Raw genomic sequence first — 20,851 nt, 5'->3', positions numbered from 1 at the left:
AGGCCAAAAAAATTTTTGACTTTTTTTGCCCGAAAAAAACGCCATACTATACTATGACGTTTTTTATGACATTTTGAGGTCGAAAAAATTTTTTGACTTTTTTTGGCCGAAAAAAATGCCATACTATAATATGACGTTTTTTATGACATTTTGAGTCCGAAATTTTTTTTGACTTTTTTCGCCCGAAAAAAATGCCATACTATACTATGACGTTTTTTATGACATTTTGAGGTGGAAAAAAATTTTGACTTTTTTTGCCCGAAAAAAAAAGCCATACTATACTATGACATTTTTTATGACATTTTGAGTCCAAAAAAATTTGGACTTTTTTTGCCCGAAAAAAATGCCATACTATACTATGATGTTTTTTATGACATTTTGAGGTGGAAAAAAATTTTGACTTTTTTTGGCCGATTTTGACGCCATACTATACTATGACGTTTTTTTATGACATTTTGAGGTGAAAAAAATTGTGACTTTTTTTTGGCCGATTTTGACGCCTTACTATACTATGACGTTTTTTATGACATTTTGAGGCCAAAAAAATTTTTGACTTTTTTTGCCCGAAAAAAACGCCATACTACACTATGACGTTTTTTATGACATTTTGAGGCGAAAAAAAAATCAGACTTTTCTTGGCCGATTTTGACGCCTTACTATACTATGACGTTTTTTATGACATTTTGAGGCCAAAAATTTTTTTGACTTTTTTTGCCCGAAAAAAACGCCATACTATACTATGACGTTTTTTATGACATTTTGAGGCGGAAAAAAAATCGGACTTTTTTTGGCCGATTTTGACGCCTTACTATACTATGACGTTTTTTATGACATTTTGAGGCCTTACTAAAGTATGACTTTTTTGGCATATTTTGAAGCCTTACTATGCTATGATGTTTTTTATGACATTTTTGGGCCTTACTAAAGCATGACTTTTTTGGCATGTTTTGACATCATACCACCATATGACGTTTTTTATGACATTTTTAGGTCTTTGTAAAGCTCGGAGTCGATCTAGAAGAAAGAGATTAGAGGTGAATCTGAACTACAGAACAACACATCACAGACGTCTGAGAAATGGACAGCTTGTGCTAATAAAGTTTTCTTTGAATGAATAAATGTTCCTGGCAAAGTTCCTTTCCTCAGTAAATTAATTCACGTCCTTGATGGTATTAATAGTATGGTCCATACAATAACAATGACATGTATATACAACGTAATAGCATATCATGTGAATATGAAAATGATTTATTTTATTATTGGTGTTTATATTTATAATGGCCCAGGGTGACCAATAGTGACGGATCTGCCCACCAATCACAAGTGATTTTGGCTTGTTTAAAAGTAGTGGTTTCATTCAATAGTGAGTGAGGAAATTCAGGCTAGCCAGGTGCGGTTTCACTGCTATTCATAAGCTAATTATAATTAGCACCTCCGCCAGCTCTACACATACATCATGGTTCTTTTCCTTCAATATGTCACACAGATGAACGCAACATTCACAGGCTGTAAACTGTCGTTAACTGACGAAAATTAGGGAGATTTTCAGGCATTTACAGGGACAAAAATCCCACTTTTCATGCAGTGTCAATACCCGATAGTATTGAGGCAATTCGGTCGATACCTTAGGAAGTACTGAATTTGATACCCAGCCCTACAGATAGAGTACAGTGGCTTTATTTAGTTTGTGAAATAGTGTTTAGCACATTTTGTGACCCAGAGTAGATTGTCCATTTCAAAGGACTGAGTTACAATGCAGTACTACAGAGCGGTAGCTAGTTCAAAATCAACTCTGCTAATCCTCATCTCTCTCACTAAGAAATCTGACCAACAAGTATTAACAAGACTTTGCAACTGTCAGACAACCACACTGCTGCAAGCTCTGTTTTAGCTCTGTTTTTCTGCATGCAGAAAAGAAGAGTATATGCGCCAGTTTTGCACAATAATTAAAATTCTGTCTGTTGCATCCCGACATGACAAACATGCAGTGCAGACAGAGGCACACACACACACACCAAATACAGAAGAGTGAGGATGAGAGGAGATGCTGACACACTGCCGCTAATCCAAAAGATACCATCTGGAGATGCTCTAGGAGCCAGTGACTCATGCGTGCACACACTTACTATACACGCATACAAATACACATTACAACTCTGCCACACAATGCAGAAACAACTAACAGTTTAGCTCATTTTTACTTTGCACAATCAAAATTTACAGACATGGTTTGCTTCAAAAACCTTGTTATACCCACAGGTAGGCTGATGAAATAATGGCATAGGCAGGTATTGTGTTAATGGTGTTGCCATCCCAAGACTTACTGTGAAGGATGACCTTGGATTGTAAAAGGCCACAGATAAATTCCTAGGCTAGAAATAAATCCTGGATGCCATCTTTAGGTTTCTTTCAGGTCTTAGACCGTACTCAGACATTACAGAAAAAAACAGTTCCCAGTCTAATTCCAGTGTGGATTATGCAAAAAAAATTTGTTGTTTCAAAGGTCCTATCCACAAATATCATAATATGATATGACAACAATGTAAGAACCAAACTTATCACAAGATAGGCCCTGAAGCACTGCAGAACAAGGGATAATCTAACATAAGGGCTACACTGGGGGACGTATAGTGGAGCTCAGATGGTGGGGAAACCCTGAAGGGGAGGAGGGGGTAGCTGTGGGGTGGAGGGGCTCTGGCTAGTGTGATGGCTTGAAGTTAATGGTGTGTATGATGACGATGGGCCTGGTAGGTTTAATGGGACAGGGGCCTAGCATGGGAGGGGCACTGACATTATTATTCTCTACCATCAGACAAAATGAAGGCTTTTGTTGCAGCCGAGATAGCAGTCTTTTGAGGTGATTAAAGGTTATAGGTAAGGGCACACAGTGAGAGGCAAAAAGACACAGGCATATGCACATCCCACACAGAGACGATATCTGTGGTGGCATCAGCACAAACTGTTGTGTGCAATCTAAGGCCTTTCGTGATGGTGTATTATGATAAATTGCTATTCATTCACAGCCCTCTAGTGAGAGCCCATTCCACTAAAAGTCTAATGTAAGAGCCCGTTGCGCTCTCAGAAAACACTTAACACACACTGCAAATGGTCCAAGAACGCAGACACAGGAAAAGACCAAAATTAGGACCATAGCGCAAATATTTCTACCTCCTTTAGGCCCCGACCCACTCCTCATCTCTATTTGTCCCTTGATGCACATCAATTTTATCCTCCCATCTCCATGGTTCTCCTGGGTCTTAGGCTGAGTGATGCATGCTGGGATCTTGGCAGAGGCCAGGAGGCTAATGAGATATTAGTGTGCGTTTAACTCCCACTGAGTTCACTTCCCTTTCTTCACCTTTTCATTTCTCTGCTCAACGCATTCTGGTGCACTGTTAGTTATTTAACCCCTACCAACCTCTTCAGGTGGGCTCACAGAGGTCAGTATGGTCTAAATTAATCAGCGGATATTAATTTAGAGGTGTACTTCCTGCACCTGGGAGCATACATTTGTCACTGTGGAGATTTCCACAGTGACAGGCGTTTTTTGGCCCAGTTATCAATAATAATAGATGGAGAGACTTGGCAGCCAATTGGATTAGCCCCTTGTGGTTGGCTTTAATGAAGATTACACGCCCCTGTGGTTAATGGATATTAGGAAGGGAAGAGGCGTGTGGTGAAGCTTGGCACTGACACTGGGCAATACCAGGGCAATGCCATGTGAAATGTGCCAAAACGTACTGACTGCGCCTGCAGTGCATTAAACAACAGTGCAAAAACAAAAAGACCATGAACGGAACTAAAGGCACCACACTGTTGTACAAATAATGAAGTGAATATAAGATCCAAGTAACTTGCTCACCAGTTTCTTAAGTGTTCATGACTAGAGCCCACTACGTCTTTGTGTGTATGCATGTTTCTGTGTCTGCAGGTGTGTGCACAGTCATGCTTAAACCACTTAACTCACCAGTTGCTCTTCCATGTGTGTCGAACGTGTGGGTCATGGATGTTGTGTTTGTCTGCTTGCTCATCCAGGAAGTCAAACATGTATTTGATGGCCAGTGGCAGGGCACTGCCTCGATGTGCTGTGCTGAAGATGGTCTCAAACAGGTCATCCACAAACTTCTGTAATGTACCCTATGGAGCAGGGAGGGGAGAGAGGGAAAACACATTATTTAAGACGATAAACCAGGATTTCTATGCATTAAATTATCTTACAGGTGTTGTTCCTGAGTTCCAGAAAAGCATTCATATTCCTCGCTTTTAGTTTCCACTGCCACACAAGGAATAACAAGGGAAACAATTACAAAACCAGTAAAAGTGACTTACAAGGAAAATGAAAGCGTACAGAACCAAAAGTCTTTGAAAGTCTATGATTTTAGTACGTTAAACCACTAACTGCATTGAACAGGACACACAGAACCTGTGAATGAGATTGTCACTGTCTAATACATTTAGCAACATACCGGCGCCTAAACTTGGCATAAACTTGTGAAGTGCATGTCACTTTGTCCCCGAGCTGCAATGTTTATGTGTCTGACTCCTATCTCACAGACCCGGCTCCTAAATCCGCTTGCAGTTTTGATGGGGGAAATTGTTATTTCACAGCTGACTTTTAATAATATCTGGGAACAGGAGGCACATCTCCTAAGCCTCTTTGTGCAGCCGGATTAGCTCCCACACTGCACCATTGACCCTAATTTGATTTAATGTTGGCGACTTTAAGGAGGAGGAGGAGAAGAGAGAGGAGAGACAGGGAGTGAGGGAATCTAATCCTCTTGTAAAGAATGAGCTGATGGGATGCACGGGAAAAGGCAGGAGCAAGGGATAGAAATGAAAACGACAGAGGTTTCCTATCAGGAAAAGATTGCCATTAAGTGTGGCAGATGAGGTGTGTACAGGCACCGGCAAATAAAAATCCAATTTGGGTCAGAGCGAGTGACCGAATCATGGAGTCAAGAGAGGTAGAAGAGAGTGGGTGGAGAGAATCCTGTTAGGCCGACAATCACGGCTATAATTCTAATGTGGCCTACATTCCCGACAACTTATTGTTTTTCTATGAAGATGGAATCACATATCTCTATATCAAGCCCATGTGCCTTCCAAGTGACAGTCTGCATTAGCTGGCAAGGGGAGACCTGACATTTTGTGCGTGCATGCATAAATGTGTGTGTGTAGATACTAAAACCTGTGTGTGCGCCTACAAGTGCTGAGGCTGTGACATTTTATCTCAAGGGGGACCTCGGCATCAACGCTGTCATCATCACAGGGTTCTCTTGTTCCCTGCTGGAGCTGAAACTGCCAACATTGCCAACACCTCCCCTCTCTACGACCATCTCCCCTGTCATTAGACCGCACTCTAAACACAATATGTCATGTGGATGTTTTGATGCCGTCTGCCTCCACGACGAAATGAGAGGACAGCAAACAATCAGAACGTTGGTGATAGCACTGAAACAGAAATAGGGAGACGAAGGAGGAGATGTGGTGAGGTAGAGATGGACACACACGCACACACTCTTGAGTGTACAAGTGAGGAGGGAAAATGCAATCCTTCCTGGTGCCCACTCTCCACACACAGGAACACGCCCTGTACCCACACTCGCTCAGAGTGACACTGATGGAGCTAATATGAGAGACGTCAGCGGCGTTGCCAGGGAGAGGTATTTATTGGCATGGTGAAAGCCAAACGCAGTCAATTACACTGCCTGTCTGCCCAGTCATTTCTCACCAAGAGAGATGGCCGGCCAAGATAAACTGGTTATTTCACAAAAACAATCCATCTGGAAAGATGATGTGCTGTCTACAGTTAGAAGCCACCTTCCTGCACTTTGGAATGGGATAATGGCAGGGAAATAGAGCGTCTCACTGAGGCCGAGAGGTGACGTGCGCTGGTGTGTAGGTGTGTGGAGTGGAGGGCTATACAGTATGTGTCATGGTGACGACACTGCCATTCTCCTCTCTACCTCTTATTCTACAGGCTTGGTTTGATTTTTGTTTCTTTATTAGTTCTGTCTGAATTATCTGCTTTAATTCATCACCTGGTTTTTCTCAACTACCCACACATGCACAGTCATTAGTTCTCCCCAAGTATAAACAGAGGGAACTGTTCAGCTGTTTCTTACATTGTCCATTTAGCATGTGATATGTGTGTTTCACAACATTTTCTCCTCATTTTCTCCTGTGTTAAGTAACATCTAGCCACAACCATGTGTGGTCTGCTGATAATGTATTTTCTCTTAATGGAAGACTGACTTTCTAAAGAAAAAACAACACATTCCACTTCTTAGAAATAAAAAGTTGAAGTCATGGGAAATAAAATGCACTTTTTTTCTTTCAGTACATTCAGTGGGTTTTCTGCTACAACTTTCCTAAGCCTGATATGACCATTAGCTTTTGGTGGCTAACACTAGCTAATGTTGGCAAACTTTATACATAGCTACTGCTGCGTAACTGGTACTAATGTCTCTGCTGCCGTGGCATTTGAGTTTTGTGTGGTCTGCTTATCAGCACAACACATTCAAATTATTATTTCTATGTCTGTTTATTATGTGTGTGCATGGAGAACTCAGTCTTGCCACTATTTACATTACATACACAGAACTGAGCTCATGTTCTCTATGTGAACTGCTAAACTGAGGCAGACACTGAATCAAAAAAGAAAAAAAAAAGTGAAATGTTACTGAATCACAAAAGTTACTACCTGAACATTTTCAGATTGTAGCCTCCCTTTTTACCCTGCCTTTACGTCTCTGTCTGTGTCTGATAGAATGGATGTCTTGATGAAAAAAGGACAAGGTGCTTTAGGAGTGGATTGGTAATTTGCATTCAGCTGTTGGATCAAAGTCACATTTCCCTCCAAACCAAATTAACTGTTTTTTTTTTTTCTTCCTGGGGGCCATTGTTGCAAGGCACATTCAAAGAGACTCATTTTATAACCGTTTCTATTTTTGCCCGATCATTTTTTTCATTACAGAAACACCTTCACTTGCTTCATGGGTCTTTTCATCTTTACCCTTTTTGATATGCTGCTGCATCAACGCAACAGTAATGAAAAAAAGAAAACAAACACAAATCTATTTTCTCTTTCTCACTTAAGGGGATAGAAGAATATATTTGAATAATCTTTTCCACTGAGATGACTCATGCAAAGTAAACATGAATATTTAAATAAAGTGAGAATATTCTGAGTCATGTTAACACAGGGTGAAGGTTAGAGTGACCTTTTAGCCTTTCACCTGGTGAACTGCTTCAAGAAAAATATGAGTTCCCACATAGATTAGTTAAAAATGCAGCTCATGGGACCGAGCTAAAGCCTTTTTTGCTGTTAAATCATATATCCTGCAAAATGTTAAAGATTGAAAAATAAAGACTTAATTTAGCATGAGACATGAATTACAACAAGACCAGATAAGATGACCCACTGACCCAATGAATAAACAAGTCATCACATGTAAGATTTTTTTTCACAGATGTCTCACCTTGGTAGCCAGAAGTCGTGTCAGGTAGATCTCAGAGACCATCTTGCTGCCGCGGTCACCCTCCTTCTGGTCTCCGTGCTCATGGTTCTTCACCAGGTGCCAAACTTTGACCCCGCTCTCCAGGTCAGGAGTGATCATAGGAGTGCGAGAACGCAGGCTGTCGGGGCTTCCGGTGTACTTGATCATGTTCTCTGTGGAGCACAACATGTATTAGGTCATGTAGTACTGATTTAAGCACAGTGTCAATTAATGTTACTGTGTACCGTAACTTTCATTGGTATGTAACTTCTATTCTGTATGAATTTATCTTGTTAAGGTTAATACATAGTGCATCTATAAAGATCTGTAAATTAAACACTGAAAATAAATAACTGAATTCTGCTGGGTTTTTCTTGCCTGCATCAGGAAGAGAAAACAATCAGAGAGGACAAGAAGAAGAAAGAATACGCATCTAAAACTTAATCATAGCAGACTTTGACATAAACAAGAAGAAACGAAAACTAACAAAAAGCATCAATCAGACTCAGCTCAAATAAACAAAAAATACTGAAAAGACAAGTCTGATGCTTCACCAAAGAGGCAAGGGAAAGCCTAACTTGCATGTCAGCTCCAGTATACACTTTTTTGGCTTGTGGCTTACAATTTACAGGTCTGGGAGATTGGATATGAAACTTTTAGAAAGTGTGCATGGTTAATTTTTCATGGCTTCTTCTCCGAGGGAAAAGACACAGCATCGCCGGCTGACACAAAATCGAACAGGTGTCAGAGGAGATGAAATATGTATGGCCCACCCAATGGCCAGAGTGGCGGTGACATTTCCAAACACATGGCTCAATGAGTGTTTACATAGTGTGAAAAAAATTGATCAGTGGGTGCGGTTTGGAGAGAGGAGTGGGGAAAAAAAAGAGTGTTTTTCACCGTGACAGAAATCAATCTGTTCAGAGAGAAAAGCGGGAGGAGTGTACAGAGGAGAGATTTCAGAGGAAAGAGAGACAGCAGGAGACAGAGAATGTGTGTCTGAGTGTGTGTGTCTATGTGTATGTGTGTGTGTGTGTATTGATTGTTCAAATTTGATTACAGTATGATCAACTGAAAATGCTTGCCTCTCCTTTAGAGCACTTCAGTGGCCAATAGTGTAGCTTTGTTGTAAGACCTGTGTCAAGTATTCTCCACAGGGATATCAATTTGGCATTACTTTTATTTTTTCATAGACACTGGACAAGTGTGAGATTAATTGCACTGTTCTTGGGGTTGTGTGGGTGCAAGAGGATGTCAGGTGTTTTTTTTTTTGGGGGGGGGGGGGGGGGGGGGTTATAAAGGGAGAGAGAGCAGTGCAATCACTTTGTGTTAATTATTTATTCCAAGAAGTCAGAAAGCTGAGGTTGAAACAGAGTCAGGGGAGAGATTTCTGGTTGGATTCTATTCTGATCCAGCTCCACACACAGGAGTTGTGTTGTTTCCCTTGTTTATTTTTTTTCCTTGTGGTTTTTGATGGAAGCATTACAACAAAGATCAAACACAAAGGTTTCTCCTTTCATTCTCTTGACTCAACATGTTACACAGTGTTTGTCTTAATCTTTGTACTTTTTCCACAACTTTCTCTCCTGCTCCACCCCCACCCCCCCTCCACAGCAGCTATATTAAATTCAGCCTTGTCTCTTTTTTCACTGTTTGGCCATTGTACTCGGGAAGAGTTCAAAGTCACTCAAGTACCACACCAGTTGTGAAGTGGATCACACTTGTGTTTGAAGTCAATCCCTTAAAAAAATTGTTGAGGGAGATATTCCTGGCATCCTCCCTCCTGTTTCTGTTGCACCACTCACCTTGTCCTATCTGGTCTCATTTGGCGCCAGAGAGGCAAGGCGAGACCGTATGGAGATGAGGCGATGCTAATAATGTGCCACCACATTTGATGTGTCTGAAGTGTTTGTGGGCAGTGAGGCTGGCCCTTTGATCAGCAGCTAACTTGATGGTTTCTCAAGTTCAAGGAGACCTGGAGCAGACGGACAGGCGGAAAAAACACTGGCACATGGAAGGATGAGGGGACACACTTTGGAGTCTCAAGAGGCCAGAACAACAGAAGAAAGAGTCTATTTGGTCTCTTGTTATGTTTTAGAAATCCTTTCAACTACTCTAAATTGTGTCTTGTCTTTCTAAGTCTGTCACTGCTGTCATGCAGGGTCCTGTGGATGTGCTCGTCACTTTCAGGTGGGGGCATGCACTGCTGCGGGATCAGATATGTTTCCTCCCTACTTTCTGAAATATAACTGCATTTTCTAAACTTGATATTTTTTATTGTTATGTTTGGGATTTGGTTGACTTAAATTAATCTTTAATTCTTTTATTTACTTAACTTTATGTACCTGACAAGAGGTCCAGTTTAATGTTGAAATGTTGTACTTCTCTCTCAATATTTAATATTGATATAAAATAATAATAGCATTTGACTATGTTGTGAGCACTTTGAAAAATGTACATGTAGTTTCTACCAGTGTGTCTGGTCTTGGGTACTGTTGGGAAAGTGGCTCCCTGACGCAGATACAGCAGAAACCTGAATATGTACAGAAACGAGCAGACTTACCATATTTACTTGCAGAAGTTCGAGACACAGTGGAGTTGTTTACTGAATTATAGGCTGTAACTTGCTTGGGAACCAAGGCCATTACTGCATTATCAGGCACCTGAAAAACAGACATACATAAATTATGCAGATGACTGTTTAAAACAACAGAACCAGAAAAGCTTTTTTTTTGTTTGCAGAGTTTATTTTTTTATTTTGTGCATATTTCTAACACAACCAATCAAAAAACCCATAGATCATTGTATTGGTGTCATTTTCTATATTTCCCTCCATCTATTCTATTTTCATGTTGGAAAGCACTACTTTAGAATACAGAATATCTTATTACCCTTATGTGCTCTATTCAGCCCACACATACATATGATGACTGACAGGGGGAGGGAGAGTTTAGCAAAGCATCGTACAGGCCTGTGTGAGAGGGGGCGTCCCACAGTCTCTATTCAATAATAGCTTTCCTCTAGGGTCGGACCTACGTGTGTGTGCGCGCGTGCGCATGCGCATGTGTGAAGAATCAAGAAGTGTGTGTCTAAGTGTGTGTCTGCGTTGGTGTATGTGTAAATAAATGTGTAAACGAATGAATGAGTCAATTTTGCAATCCTCCTTCCCCAGCCGGCCAAACAGGATTCAATTAACACAACTGGGATGGGAGTCTGTCCCAGCTGTGCGATGCCCCCCCCCCAAACCCCACACCCTCACACACACAGTGTACCCCTATTCTGCATAAGCTGGCTACCCGTGCTGCAGGGTAAAGCAGGGTTAATTGAAGTGATCTCTATCAGAGTGTGGGTGGATGGGACAGGGAATAAGGACCAGGGGGCTTTTGTACATATATGTGTGGGTGTGCATGTGTGTGTGTGAGCCAGGGCCTTATTAAGATTGTATCATTACTTCACCCAGTCACTCAATCTGCTCCTTATGCATAATATGTTTATATCATTGTAAGCAGGAGGCCCACGGGGCAGCTCTTGTTATTCCTTTGTGGGGAGCCCCCCCAGCTCTCCAGCATCCTTAAGCATGCACCCTGATCACTGCTCTTATATGTTGAATAGATATAAAACGAGTAAAGCACAATTGAGCATAATGAAATGAGAAAAGGAGGAGTGGCATTTGGGGAAATAACATTTGGAGGAGAGGATAAAGGCAGAAAGCGGAGCACAGCTTCCTGAAAGAGGAGGAGGATAGAAATGTCTCTCATTATGAGACAGAAAGATCTGATATGGCAAATGCCACATTTTTGCTTGTAGCTACTATGTGATGTTTTCCTGAACAAGAATCTAACTTTTCACTCAGTTTGTGATGCAAAGGCAGAGTGAGTGCATGAATTTGGCTACTGGCAGATCCTTTATTGGTTTAATAAAGGAAAGCACATGACTCTATTCAGTGTGTCTGGTCGGTCACATTATTCTTCTACTTATTTTTCTATACTTATTCTAATAAGACAAATAATACATAGATACCATGTCTGGAGGACATCCCTGGACCAGATATAAAAACACATCTGGGTTGGCATCAATCAATAGAGTGCATCAATGGATTTAATTAGTAACAACAAGTTCTTCAGCAAAACGATGTGGAGATTTAACCCTTTTACACTCAAGCCACAAGATTGTCATCATCTGCCACTTATCTGGGTCTGGGCCCAGGTCGCAGGGGCGAATGCCGCCCAGTCCACAATGCAACAAACTCTTAAGGCACCTCCCACGGGATGTGGGCCCATGGGAGGCAGTGCCACCCAGGGTGGGGATCAAACCCACGACCCTGAGAGATTGAGTCTCATGCTCTACCAACTGAGCTAACCGGGCAGCAGTCACAAGACTCAGGGACATAAAGTTATAAAAACAAGAGTTGAAAATATAACTGCAGATGCCCTTGACTGAAGACAAAAAGTGTTTGTGGTGTCCCTTCCCTTCCTTGCTCTCTGCCTAGCCTCCTGACAAATTTTGAGTGGATGGGAGTGTTTTCTTTTCTTTTTTTTTTTTTTGGTCTGTCAAAGATAAGGCGCCCTTATTCCCCGGCCTGAAAAAATGAATTAACTTCTGTCTTCATTATCTTATCTCCGATTCGAATCAGCTCCCTAATCCATTCCACCCGCGCCTCGTACTCCAAGCCTGTTGACACTTGCTGCAGATGACATTTAATTTAGGCACCACGCAAACTGCACTTGGAGGGGACAGTGGTTGCTTGCTTAGCTGCTGGACTTATTAACACCATGTTGACAAAGCAGGCTTGTTTTTCCAACCAGACTCATTCTGGTTGGCAGGGCAGACAGTCACTACTCATGATGCATAAAACACCTGCCGATATGTGTTTGTCTGCCACTTTGCATAAAAACATTTGCGTATTTAATTAGTGAGAAATATTAGGTGCAATTGTCTTTATTTGCCTTCCTGTTAATAAAGGTGTATATTCAGATTTTTCCTATTAACTCTACAAACTTATGTGCATGCCTATGTTACCTCACGTGTCTCTGACTCCTGATGTGCCTCTTTTGTGCATAAAGTTTATTCTAACACGAATCCATTTCAGAAGGCAGATGATACTCAACAACACATCAGATTTTATCTCAAGCCGTCTCCATGCGTAAGGGATAACTTCCAGGTGTCACTCTGTGTCACTTCCATGCCTCGCCCTGCTTCATTTCCCTCCAACCTGTGGTGTTGGTGTGTATGTGGTGTCCATGTCAGTCAAGGACTTCTACATGGACAGAAAAGTCCTTTGACCAAACTGTCAGTTACATAGTTTTGGAGCTTAGTGCAGATCAATAGGTCATCCAGCCCAAGAGAAAAACGTGGAGGTGAGCTGAGAGGGAATCAGAGACAGCTGCATGCTTTATACTACGAATAGAGGGATGATGGGTGGTAAAGAAAAGAGAGGCTGATATGAATAAGTAAGTGTCAGAGACACATTTCAGCATTGGGTTTGTGTATCCTTGCTGTGGAAGTAGGAGGAGAATAACCGTACCTTTCTTGAAATAAAGAACATGTGAATCTCTTCAAATAAAAGATGTAATCTATGAAATACACGCTCCATACAGATATCTTTGGAGATAGCAATCTTCTTTTTTTTTTTTTAACTGTTTCTTTCATTGTGGGATCTAAAACGTTACAAACCCTTTGGATTTCTAAAACTGCAAACTTTGAAATGTTATCAAAATCTCCAAGTTAAACACATTTTGGTCAATGTTAATTTTTAGATTTTTAGAAACTTGCAGACAGACAGGTGCACAACACACACACAAACACAGACTGTAAGGAAACGTACTTTGAAGTTTTTAACAGTTAAAATATTCAGGCAGAGATTTGTTATGGACTTAAAATGCAAGCTGGACACTTAATGGGTTTAGTGCAGGTTACAGTTTTCCACATTTGAAAATGACGTACCTGATAATGAGCCAACATGTTCAGTCTCTTCCAGTCACCTTCAATTTTAGTGGTGACATCCTCATCCTGCAGGATCATACGTTGTCCTCTACCTTGGCGCCATTCTGCAGAGAAAAATCAAAATGGTCAGGATATTGCCGCATATTCATGCAACACTACTCCTCTGACAATATTTACTTCTGCTCTTATTTGTTTCCTCTGACAAGGAGACTCTGTTTTCACCCCTTTTCTGTGCATCTTTCTTATCTTAAAATCTTGTCATCTTCAGTGTTCTGACATGCCTTTGGGAAACAAATAATGGATTTTGGTGGTTGTTCTAGTATTTCTGGTGCTGGATTTCTGCTTTTAAGAGACAATTATGCTTTTTTAGCCACAACAGCAGTTGATACAAATAAACGTTGTTTGCAAATTCTAAGGGTGTTTTTACAGAGACGATCATTACATTAAAGTTAAATTGTAAAAGAAATTATGTTGTTTTACTGGGAGTAACAACAGGTTGGAAAGTTCTGATTTTTAACTCCAGGCATCTTTATGTAGCTTGAGCTGATTTTCATCGTTTACATCGCATGTGCTGGTGGTATGTGTAGCAGTCTAATTTTCCCCCAGGGAGTAAAAAGAAGGTTAGGTTGTAGTTCTACCCTTCTTAGATGAAAACATGAACAATATCAACACCAGAAGAAAGAAAAACAATCTGCCAGAAAACTAGTTGTCACTGTCTCCATCTTCATCTATAGAGGTTTTTCTTTTTCTTTCTCCAGAACAATCATTTCACATTGTCATACAGAACCTGAACTGAATCAAAAAGAGGAGAAAAACGCAAAAACTTCAGAGTAGAAGGCAAAGAGATGTTGAACCAAAAGAAAAATGACACACGTGAAAGACAGTAACAAGAGGCGAGTTAAATTAATCACCCACTTTACTCTTTTTTAGAATGAAGCTCCCTCTCTTTGCTCCTTTCAATCTCTTTCACTGGTGCGATCGATGGGTACGATTACAGCTGCATGCTCAGGGCTTGTGCACTTCCTTTTCCATCAGCAGCACCGGCCCTTATGCTCTGCTGTCTGAAGGCGCTATTGGTCCCTGCTCTCCTCTTGTCGAACCCCCATCCACTGCTCTAAGCCCCCTGCCTAGCTGCTCTTATTGTTATTGCTGGGAGCTTTGGTAGAAGCAGACCAGACTCAGATCTACACCAACAGTAAATGGAAAAACTAGAAAGCTGCAAGCATAAAACAAAAGATACACCCAAAGACTGCAGATCACCTAATTTCCATACTTTTCAACAAGCAACTTCCAGTGCACATGGCAGCGTCTTTCATTTAAACAAGAGGATGGCATTTACATGACCTTACAACTAAATTACATCTACACTACATATACACCAGGCTTCACACATCTGTGCAACCTCAGCCCAAAACCAAAAGCTTTGATAGAAACATCTCACAATACCCCAGTAACATTATCATAAGTGAAAAGGGAAAGCCATCTCAAAACAAACAAGCACATGATTCCTCTTTCTTTTCGTAGACATCATGGGCTTTATGAATATGTTATTGTGTCTGTGCTCCTTGCTGTGTTTCCCACTTGCGTCGGCCACTGTCATCTCCTATCCTGATCACAAACAGGAAAACAAAGCAGCAATCACTGCGGTGTATGATGAGGCCTGTCTTTGGAGGATCGACCAGAATTGTGTTAGCATCTGAAAAATCTGCAGGAAATGAAGATCCTCCTGTTGTTTTTGTCTATACAGTACATCTTCCCATAAAGATGCAAATGAGGACCTGTCTCCAGTTGGGGCTTAGTAAACAGATGAAGAAATGAAGAGAAAAAAAGAAAGGCAGAAAGGAATAAATAAAAGAATAAACTTTGTGTGAAACCAGAGCAAACTGAGATTACTCTGATTCCCAAATCCGGTGGTCTCTACCCAGAAGGAAGACAACAGCAAGGCTGTGTGTATGTGGACTTGCTTTGTGGACTCGAATGCAGCGAAGGAGATAAGGGCTTTGGGGAGTGTATGGAAGCTCGTGGTGAAGAGAAAGGCTGAAGGTGACTGTTGTACTCCATAGAGATGCATGACACACATTTGCTACTGGTGGCACGTGCACAGTGACACAAAGACACAAACACAGGTCCCAGCTTCTTTGTTCTCAGGCCCTATCTCCTCTGGTGCCCTGTGGAGGACTGTGAATTGCTGCAGAGGGGAATTAAAACAATACCTGGGATAACAACACTCCTGGCCAATCTGTCTCAGGACAGGCCTTCCACAATCCCATTATCTTTATCAGCCATTGCAATCAGTCTGTGTATATGAGTTTGTATGTGTAGGGGTGTGTGTCAGCAATCATAAGAGTCACTGATATTACCTGTGTACGTAAAGCACCTCTCTTCAAATTAAAAAGTGTGTCAAACTAACAAAACAATCAAATGTAAGACTTCTTCTGACTGAAGGATTATCAACACAAACAGCTCAAGACTAAGAAAAGCAAAGAAAAAAAGAAAAAAAACTACAGGTGTGAAAGGACATGTCAAACATGTGCTGTCATTCTGTTTATGGACTCATGATTAAGAGAGACTTCTTTTCTAATCAGTGCAGAATGTTGGATACATACCATAAATATTTAATTTCATGCACATGTCCTCTTGTGAGCCTGCATTTACTCATTGTCTCTCTCATGGATAGTCACAATCACACACATACAAAGCGAGTGGCCAGCTAACTCTGACAATTTCCAGTTCCCATTTGTAATAAAACAATAATAGAACAACATATTCTGCCCAAAGGGGGCCATAAAACAATTTTATCCAGGAGTGTCGTCAAAAGGCTAAACCAATCTCCTCACTTAGCTATCACAGTCAGATTCCCTATAGTATGCACTCAGCCCATCTTAGATGTGGGGCTGGTTATAAATACGCTATTGCGAACACACAACAGGGGCCTGGAAAATCCATCTGGCAATATTAAACCATAAAAAGAAAGATGCATGGTGAAGAGACAGCCTGTAGGTATTGGCAGACAAACAATCATGGATAACCCCGTTATGCTCACATGCATGCATGTCTGTGCATTTGTAATGTACTGTACACACACACACACACACACAAGGTGTGCTAAAACCCTTGATCACTTGATATCATGCAGAGAAGGTATATCACTGCACACCTTTCTCCTAACAGGGGCCCCTTAAAGTAATTTGCAAATATATTAGACCCAAGTTGAAATACAATTATACAACCTGGGGAAAATAAATACATACTGTAGCTGTCCATAGGGGTCATGAATGGCAACAAGGGCCTGTATTTATCTAGAGGGTCAAATCAAGTCCTTCCTACACTCCCTATCCTTCTCACAAAGAAAAACAGAAAGAAAGAAAGGAAGAACACAGAGAAAGGGATTTTGTAAGGAAGAGATCACTGAGCGTCTCGATTGATTAGCTGATCAATCATCTGACTCAGACGCTAGTCGACAAGAGAGTCGATCGATGGGAAGTTTCGGGAGGGGAGAGACCAGACTCAGACATCTGAGCCAACAGAGCCAGGAAGTCAAGTCTCTTGAGGTTGAAAAGAAAAGGAACCTCTCTATATCTAAGAAGACTTGTATGTTTTAGGAAGGGCTGGGTGGGGTGGGGAAGCCGTTGTGAAAATCAGTGGGTGTCTAAGTTCAGCCTGCCTTTCTCCCGGCACATGGATGGGAAACACTGCATGGATAGAAATATTTTGACAATCTTTAAAGTAACTATAGGGATATACAAGAGCAAAATCTTTTCATCAACTGGAATTATAAATATCCTATTATCAACTGCAATATACAGGAAGAAAGGACTCGGTGTCCCAAAGATGCCAGCTGTTTTTCACAGTATTTATATACATATATATATATATATATATATATACCAAAACCAAGATTCATACCCAGGTCCATGTCAGAGGCTTTTAGGCGGTGAGAGTGTGGGACATTCTTATAGATGGCGTCCAGGATCTTCTCCTTCACCTGGCTGATGGTGTCACAGTTCAGCACCTTAACCTGGATCTCTGGACTCTTCTCATTCTCTGGATGGATGCAGTTCACCACCTGTAGCAGAAACACACACATGGGTGCCACTGTCTGCAAGCTGCCAAGGAAATAGCATCCATAGCCAAAGTGTTGACTTTTGTTAATTTTAAAGATAGCTTTTTTTTTATGTATAGGTACAATATTTGCTGAAAAATCCTTGGACATAAAATTATTTTCCCAGGTTGTTCTGGTGCAAAAGATAAATTGTGCTATATCCAATGCATGTTTAATCTTGGTAGAGGTTTGTGTGTTTTGTATTAATAACACTGAGTGCTTTGTGGATTGGTACTCAGTGGACCTGCAATGATTTTCTGCTTGCCAAAGGGTCTGTGAGAGAATTGCAGCAAAAGAAAAGATCATCCACCAGGGAAACTTTTCCTTCTTCAGAGCTTGAAGAGAAACAGCAGCGTGCTACCTGAATTGATGAGCAGTAAACCAGCTAATTATAATATTATTATCATATTCATCAGTTCTGTCAGCATTGCCTTCTGGTGTTGGTGGAAATACCTGAATTACAAGATGAGCACAAATACACATTAAAAATAAGAGGGTAAATGTGTTATCTTCTATGTATATCTACAGTGTACAGAGAATGCAAATCGGTGCTCCCAGAATGTCGAGTACAAACAGATGTGACACTAGAAAAGAAAGACGAATAAACTAAACAGCATCTGAGTTTCCCCTGATGAAACAAACGCATCACAGTGGAGAGAGGACAACAACAGACAGACTTGGGGAATAAATGAAAGGTTCCAGAAGGAGAGAGTTTCATTGTCTCTCTGTTTGTGCAGACACATACACATGCATAATCTCCTTCCTTCGTCCTCATCTCTAAGCTCTGCTCTCTTCCTTGACAGCTTCGGTCTCAACAGGAAGTGAGGTCGCCACTCCTGTGCCCCCTGCATGTCAAGCGTGACAACGACAACTTTATGTTCCGTTGCACATCACATGACCGACAACCCATAACCACCCTTTTTCTCTCCTCTTGTCCCTGAAAGCATATTAAGTGCCACCCTTTTAGCCCTAGGACCCCTGGGCAGGTGAACCCCTTACCAGCGTCTTGTAGTCAATCTGTTGTCTGATGAGTTTGTCCTCGCTAAGCGAGTAGCGTGCCTCTCCTGTGATGGAGTCGATGGGGCCTTTCTCCATCTGCTGTTTGATGGCACAGAAGAGGGAGAAGAGAGGCTCGCCTGCACACTCCTGCAAAGAGATTTTAAGAGAGAGGAAGAGGAAAAAAAAAGTTTAGAGGGAGCAACAAAACTTTGAAGTCATTTCTGCACTCAACTCACTGACAGTGTAGTTTGGTAATGTCTAAGAAAATATCTGCCCAGAATGTTGTAGTTGCTTTGTGCAGTGTTTCTATCCAAACTGCATTGCTGCCAAAGTTGTTGAGCAAGACCTGTAAACATCATGTCCCAAACTCTATTGTTCCCCTAAATTAAAGAAAACTGTACCACCTATCAATTTATAAACTTGCTGAAATGAAGCTGGAGGGGAAAAGTTGGATGGATAAACCGTGAAAAATGCCATAAAAGACAGACTTTTGAAGCCACCCCCATCTTCCTGCCCCAAAACACTGCTGTTTATCAAACAATCAACAAGAGATTGGCCATTGATCATTGTTTTTCTTCTCCTCCCATTTCATTATGAGATCTTATACTGATATTATAAACATTTAAAAAGTTATAAACTAAAAATTATAAACTAATTTAGAAAGAAAAGAAACATGTCGAATTTTTTTTCCCCCCAGGACTTTAAAATGTTCAGGATTCTATTTACGGATTTACCTTCAGAAACTTGTAGAGAAGGAACGTAAACCAGTTGGTCAGCATTTTTTCAGCGACAGACTCAGTCCTGCAAACAGACAGACAGACAGACACAAAGCACATAATGAACATATGATCCCCTGCACTCTTATTACCATCATAAATATTCAACACCATCATCAAATATTCTGCTAAAAATGATGACCGCTGCTAATGAATAGGCTTTCGTTACACAAACATAATTGCAAAGACACGAATTGAGAGAGCATTTGCACATGCTATATGATGGCCTTTCAGACAATCTTTCGGCCGGCTTTTATGCTCAGGCACGCCAAGGGCAGCTCGCCTACGGTGGCGGGGATTTTAATATGAGGCAAAGCAATTAAAAGCCTTTATTTGATCCCCGTGGATTGATGTCGTTAGGGGCTGGAGCGGCTCTGTAATAACACTGGCCTCATTATCAAGCGCTCCCTAGCCTATTCACTGGACTAACACTCGATCCGTGCACAATAGAAAGTGAATGAATACATCTCCCTCTCTTTCTCCGCCTGGCATCCATGCTCCACTGGTGTGGCAAAATGGTGTGTGTCTGCGTTTGTGTGTATGTCTGTGTGTGTGTGTGTATGTATTGACCTGGGCCAACAGTGTGAATGATCCCGTGTGAATGACTAATATGCATACATAATAACAATAGTGGTGGCGGCGAGGGGAAAAAGAGGAGAGGCAAGGATCGGATATCCTTTGACAGCAACCTTCTTGGCCAGCAGCAGGGGTGTGTGGGTAATCTGTCAGAACACCTCAAACGCACACACACCCACACACCCCTCCCTCTGCTTTCAATGAGCAACTACCATAGGCATCAATATTTCAGGATTAGTGTCCATTGTGCCCGTGTGTGTGTGTATGTGCACATAGGTTTTGTCCTGAGTGTTTTTCGGCTGCCACCTGCAGCCCTCCCACCCATTACTATTCAGACAGTCTCTTTAAGGGGCTATACACTGAGGCTTGAGGGGGGGCTTGATGTCTGCTGTGCCAGTGGGCTGGTCTGGCACCCCCTGCCAACACTGGCACAACACCTGGGGGGGATTAACTTCCTGCCTCGCACTGTGCCTGCACTTTTATTTTGCCGGCCCTCCCACCCTTCCTCCGTCCACAGATCCAAGGGTCAACAAGGTCACTTTTCATCTTTTCTTTCATGTGTCCTTGCTGTCTTCCACCCTCCCTCTGGCTGCCCCATTCTGGATCCTGTAATCATACACACTTCCAAATTCTCTCCATTTCCACAAATGCAGCCCATCTATCAAAGGGATGAAAGGAGCTTGGAGAAAGGAGGTGGAGTACAGGCAAGGAAGGAGGGAGGGAGCAGTGAAAAAGGAAAATGAACGAAAGAACAAGAAGAAATGGTTGGCTGAGTTTGGCCTTCCCTTTTCTTTTAAAACTTCCTTTTCCTTACTCACTTCCAACAGACAGTGTTTTGTGTGTGTTTGTGTAACTGGACAAGTGTGAGGCTGTTTTAAGGCTAGCATGCAAAAAGCACAAATTAATCCCACTGTGTATGTATTTAGAAATTACCAAGTGTGCTGACTAGAGTTTAT

General features: G+C 41.5%; 1 protein-coding gene and 1 non-coding gene across 2 annotated transcripts in view; both read right to left on the bottom strand.

Moving 5' to 3' along the window:
* The window catches only part of plxna4 (plexin A4), a 251,605-nt gene that overhangs the window by 39,085 nt on the left and 191,669 nt on the right, over window positions 1–20,851 (bottom strand). Inside the window, exons 23-29 of the mRNA XM_041030041.1 lie at window positions 19,278–19,344; window positions 18,544–18,690; window positions 17,349–17,508; window positions 13,443–13,546; window positions 10,063–10,162; window positions 7,482–7,672; window positions 3,968–4,137 (exon numbers count right to left, since the gene is read on the bottom strand). Coding sequence (XP_040885975.1) covers window positions 3,968–4,137; window positions 7,482–7,672; window positions 10,063–10,162; window positions 13,443–13,546; window positions 17,349–17,508; window positions 18,544–18,690; window positions 19,278–19,344 — 939 coding nt within the window. The remainder of the gene's footprint in view (window positions 1–3,967; window positions 4,138–7,481; window positions 7,673–10,062; window positions 10,163–13,442; window positions 13,547–17,348; window positions 17,509–18,543; window positions 18,691–19,277; window positions 19,345–20,851) is intronic.
* Window positions 11,792–11,864, bottom strand: trnal-caa. Its single transcript has one exon. It is a non-coding gene; the product is annotated as a tRNA-Leu (tRNA).

Source organism: Toxotes jaculatrix, chromosome 22 (assembly GCF_017976425.1).
Source record: "Toxotes jaculatrix isolate fToxJac2 chromosome 22, fToxJac2.pri, whole genome shotgun sequence".
In the NCBI taxonomy this organism is placed as follows: Eukaryota; Metazoa; Chordata; class Actinopteri; family Toxotidae; genus Toxotes; species Toxotes jaculatrix.
This window is presented reverse-complemented; position numbering and strand designations above follow the sequence as displayed.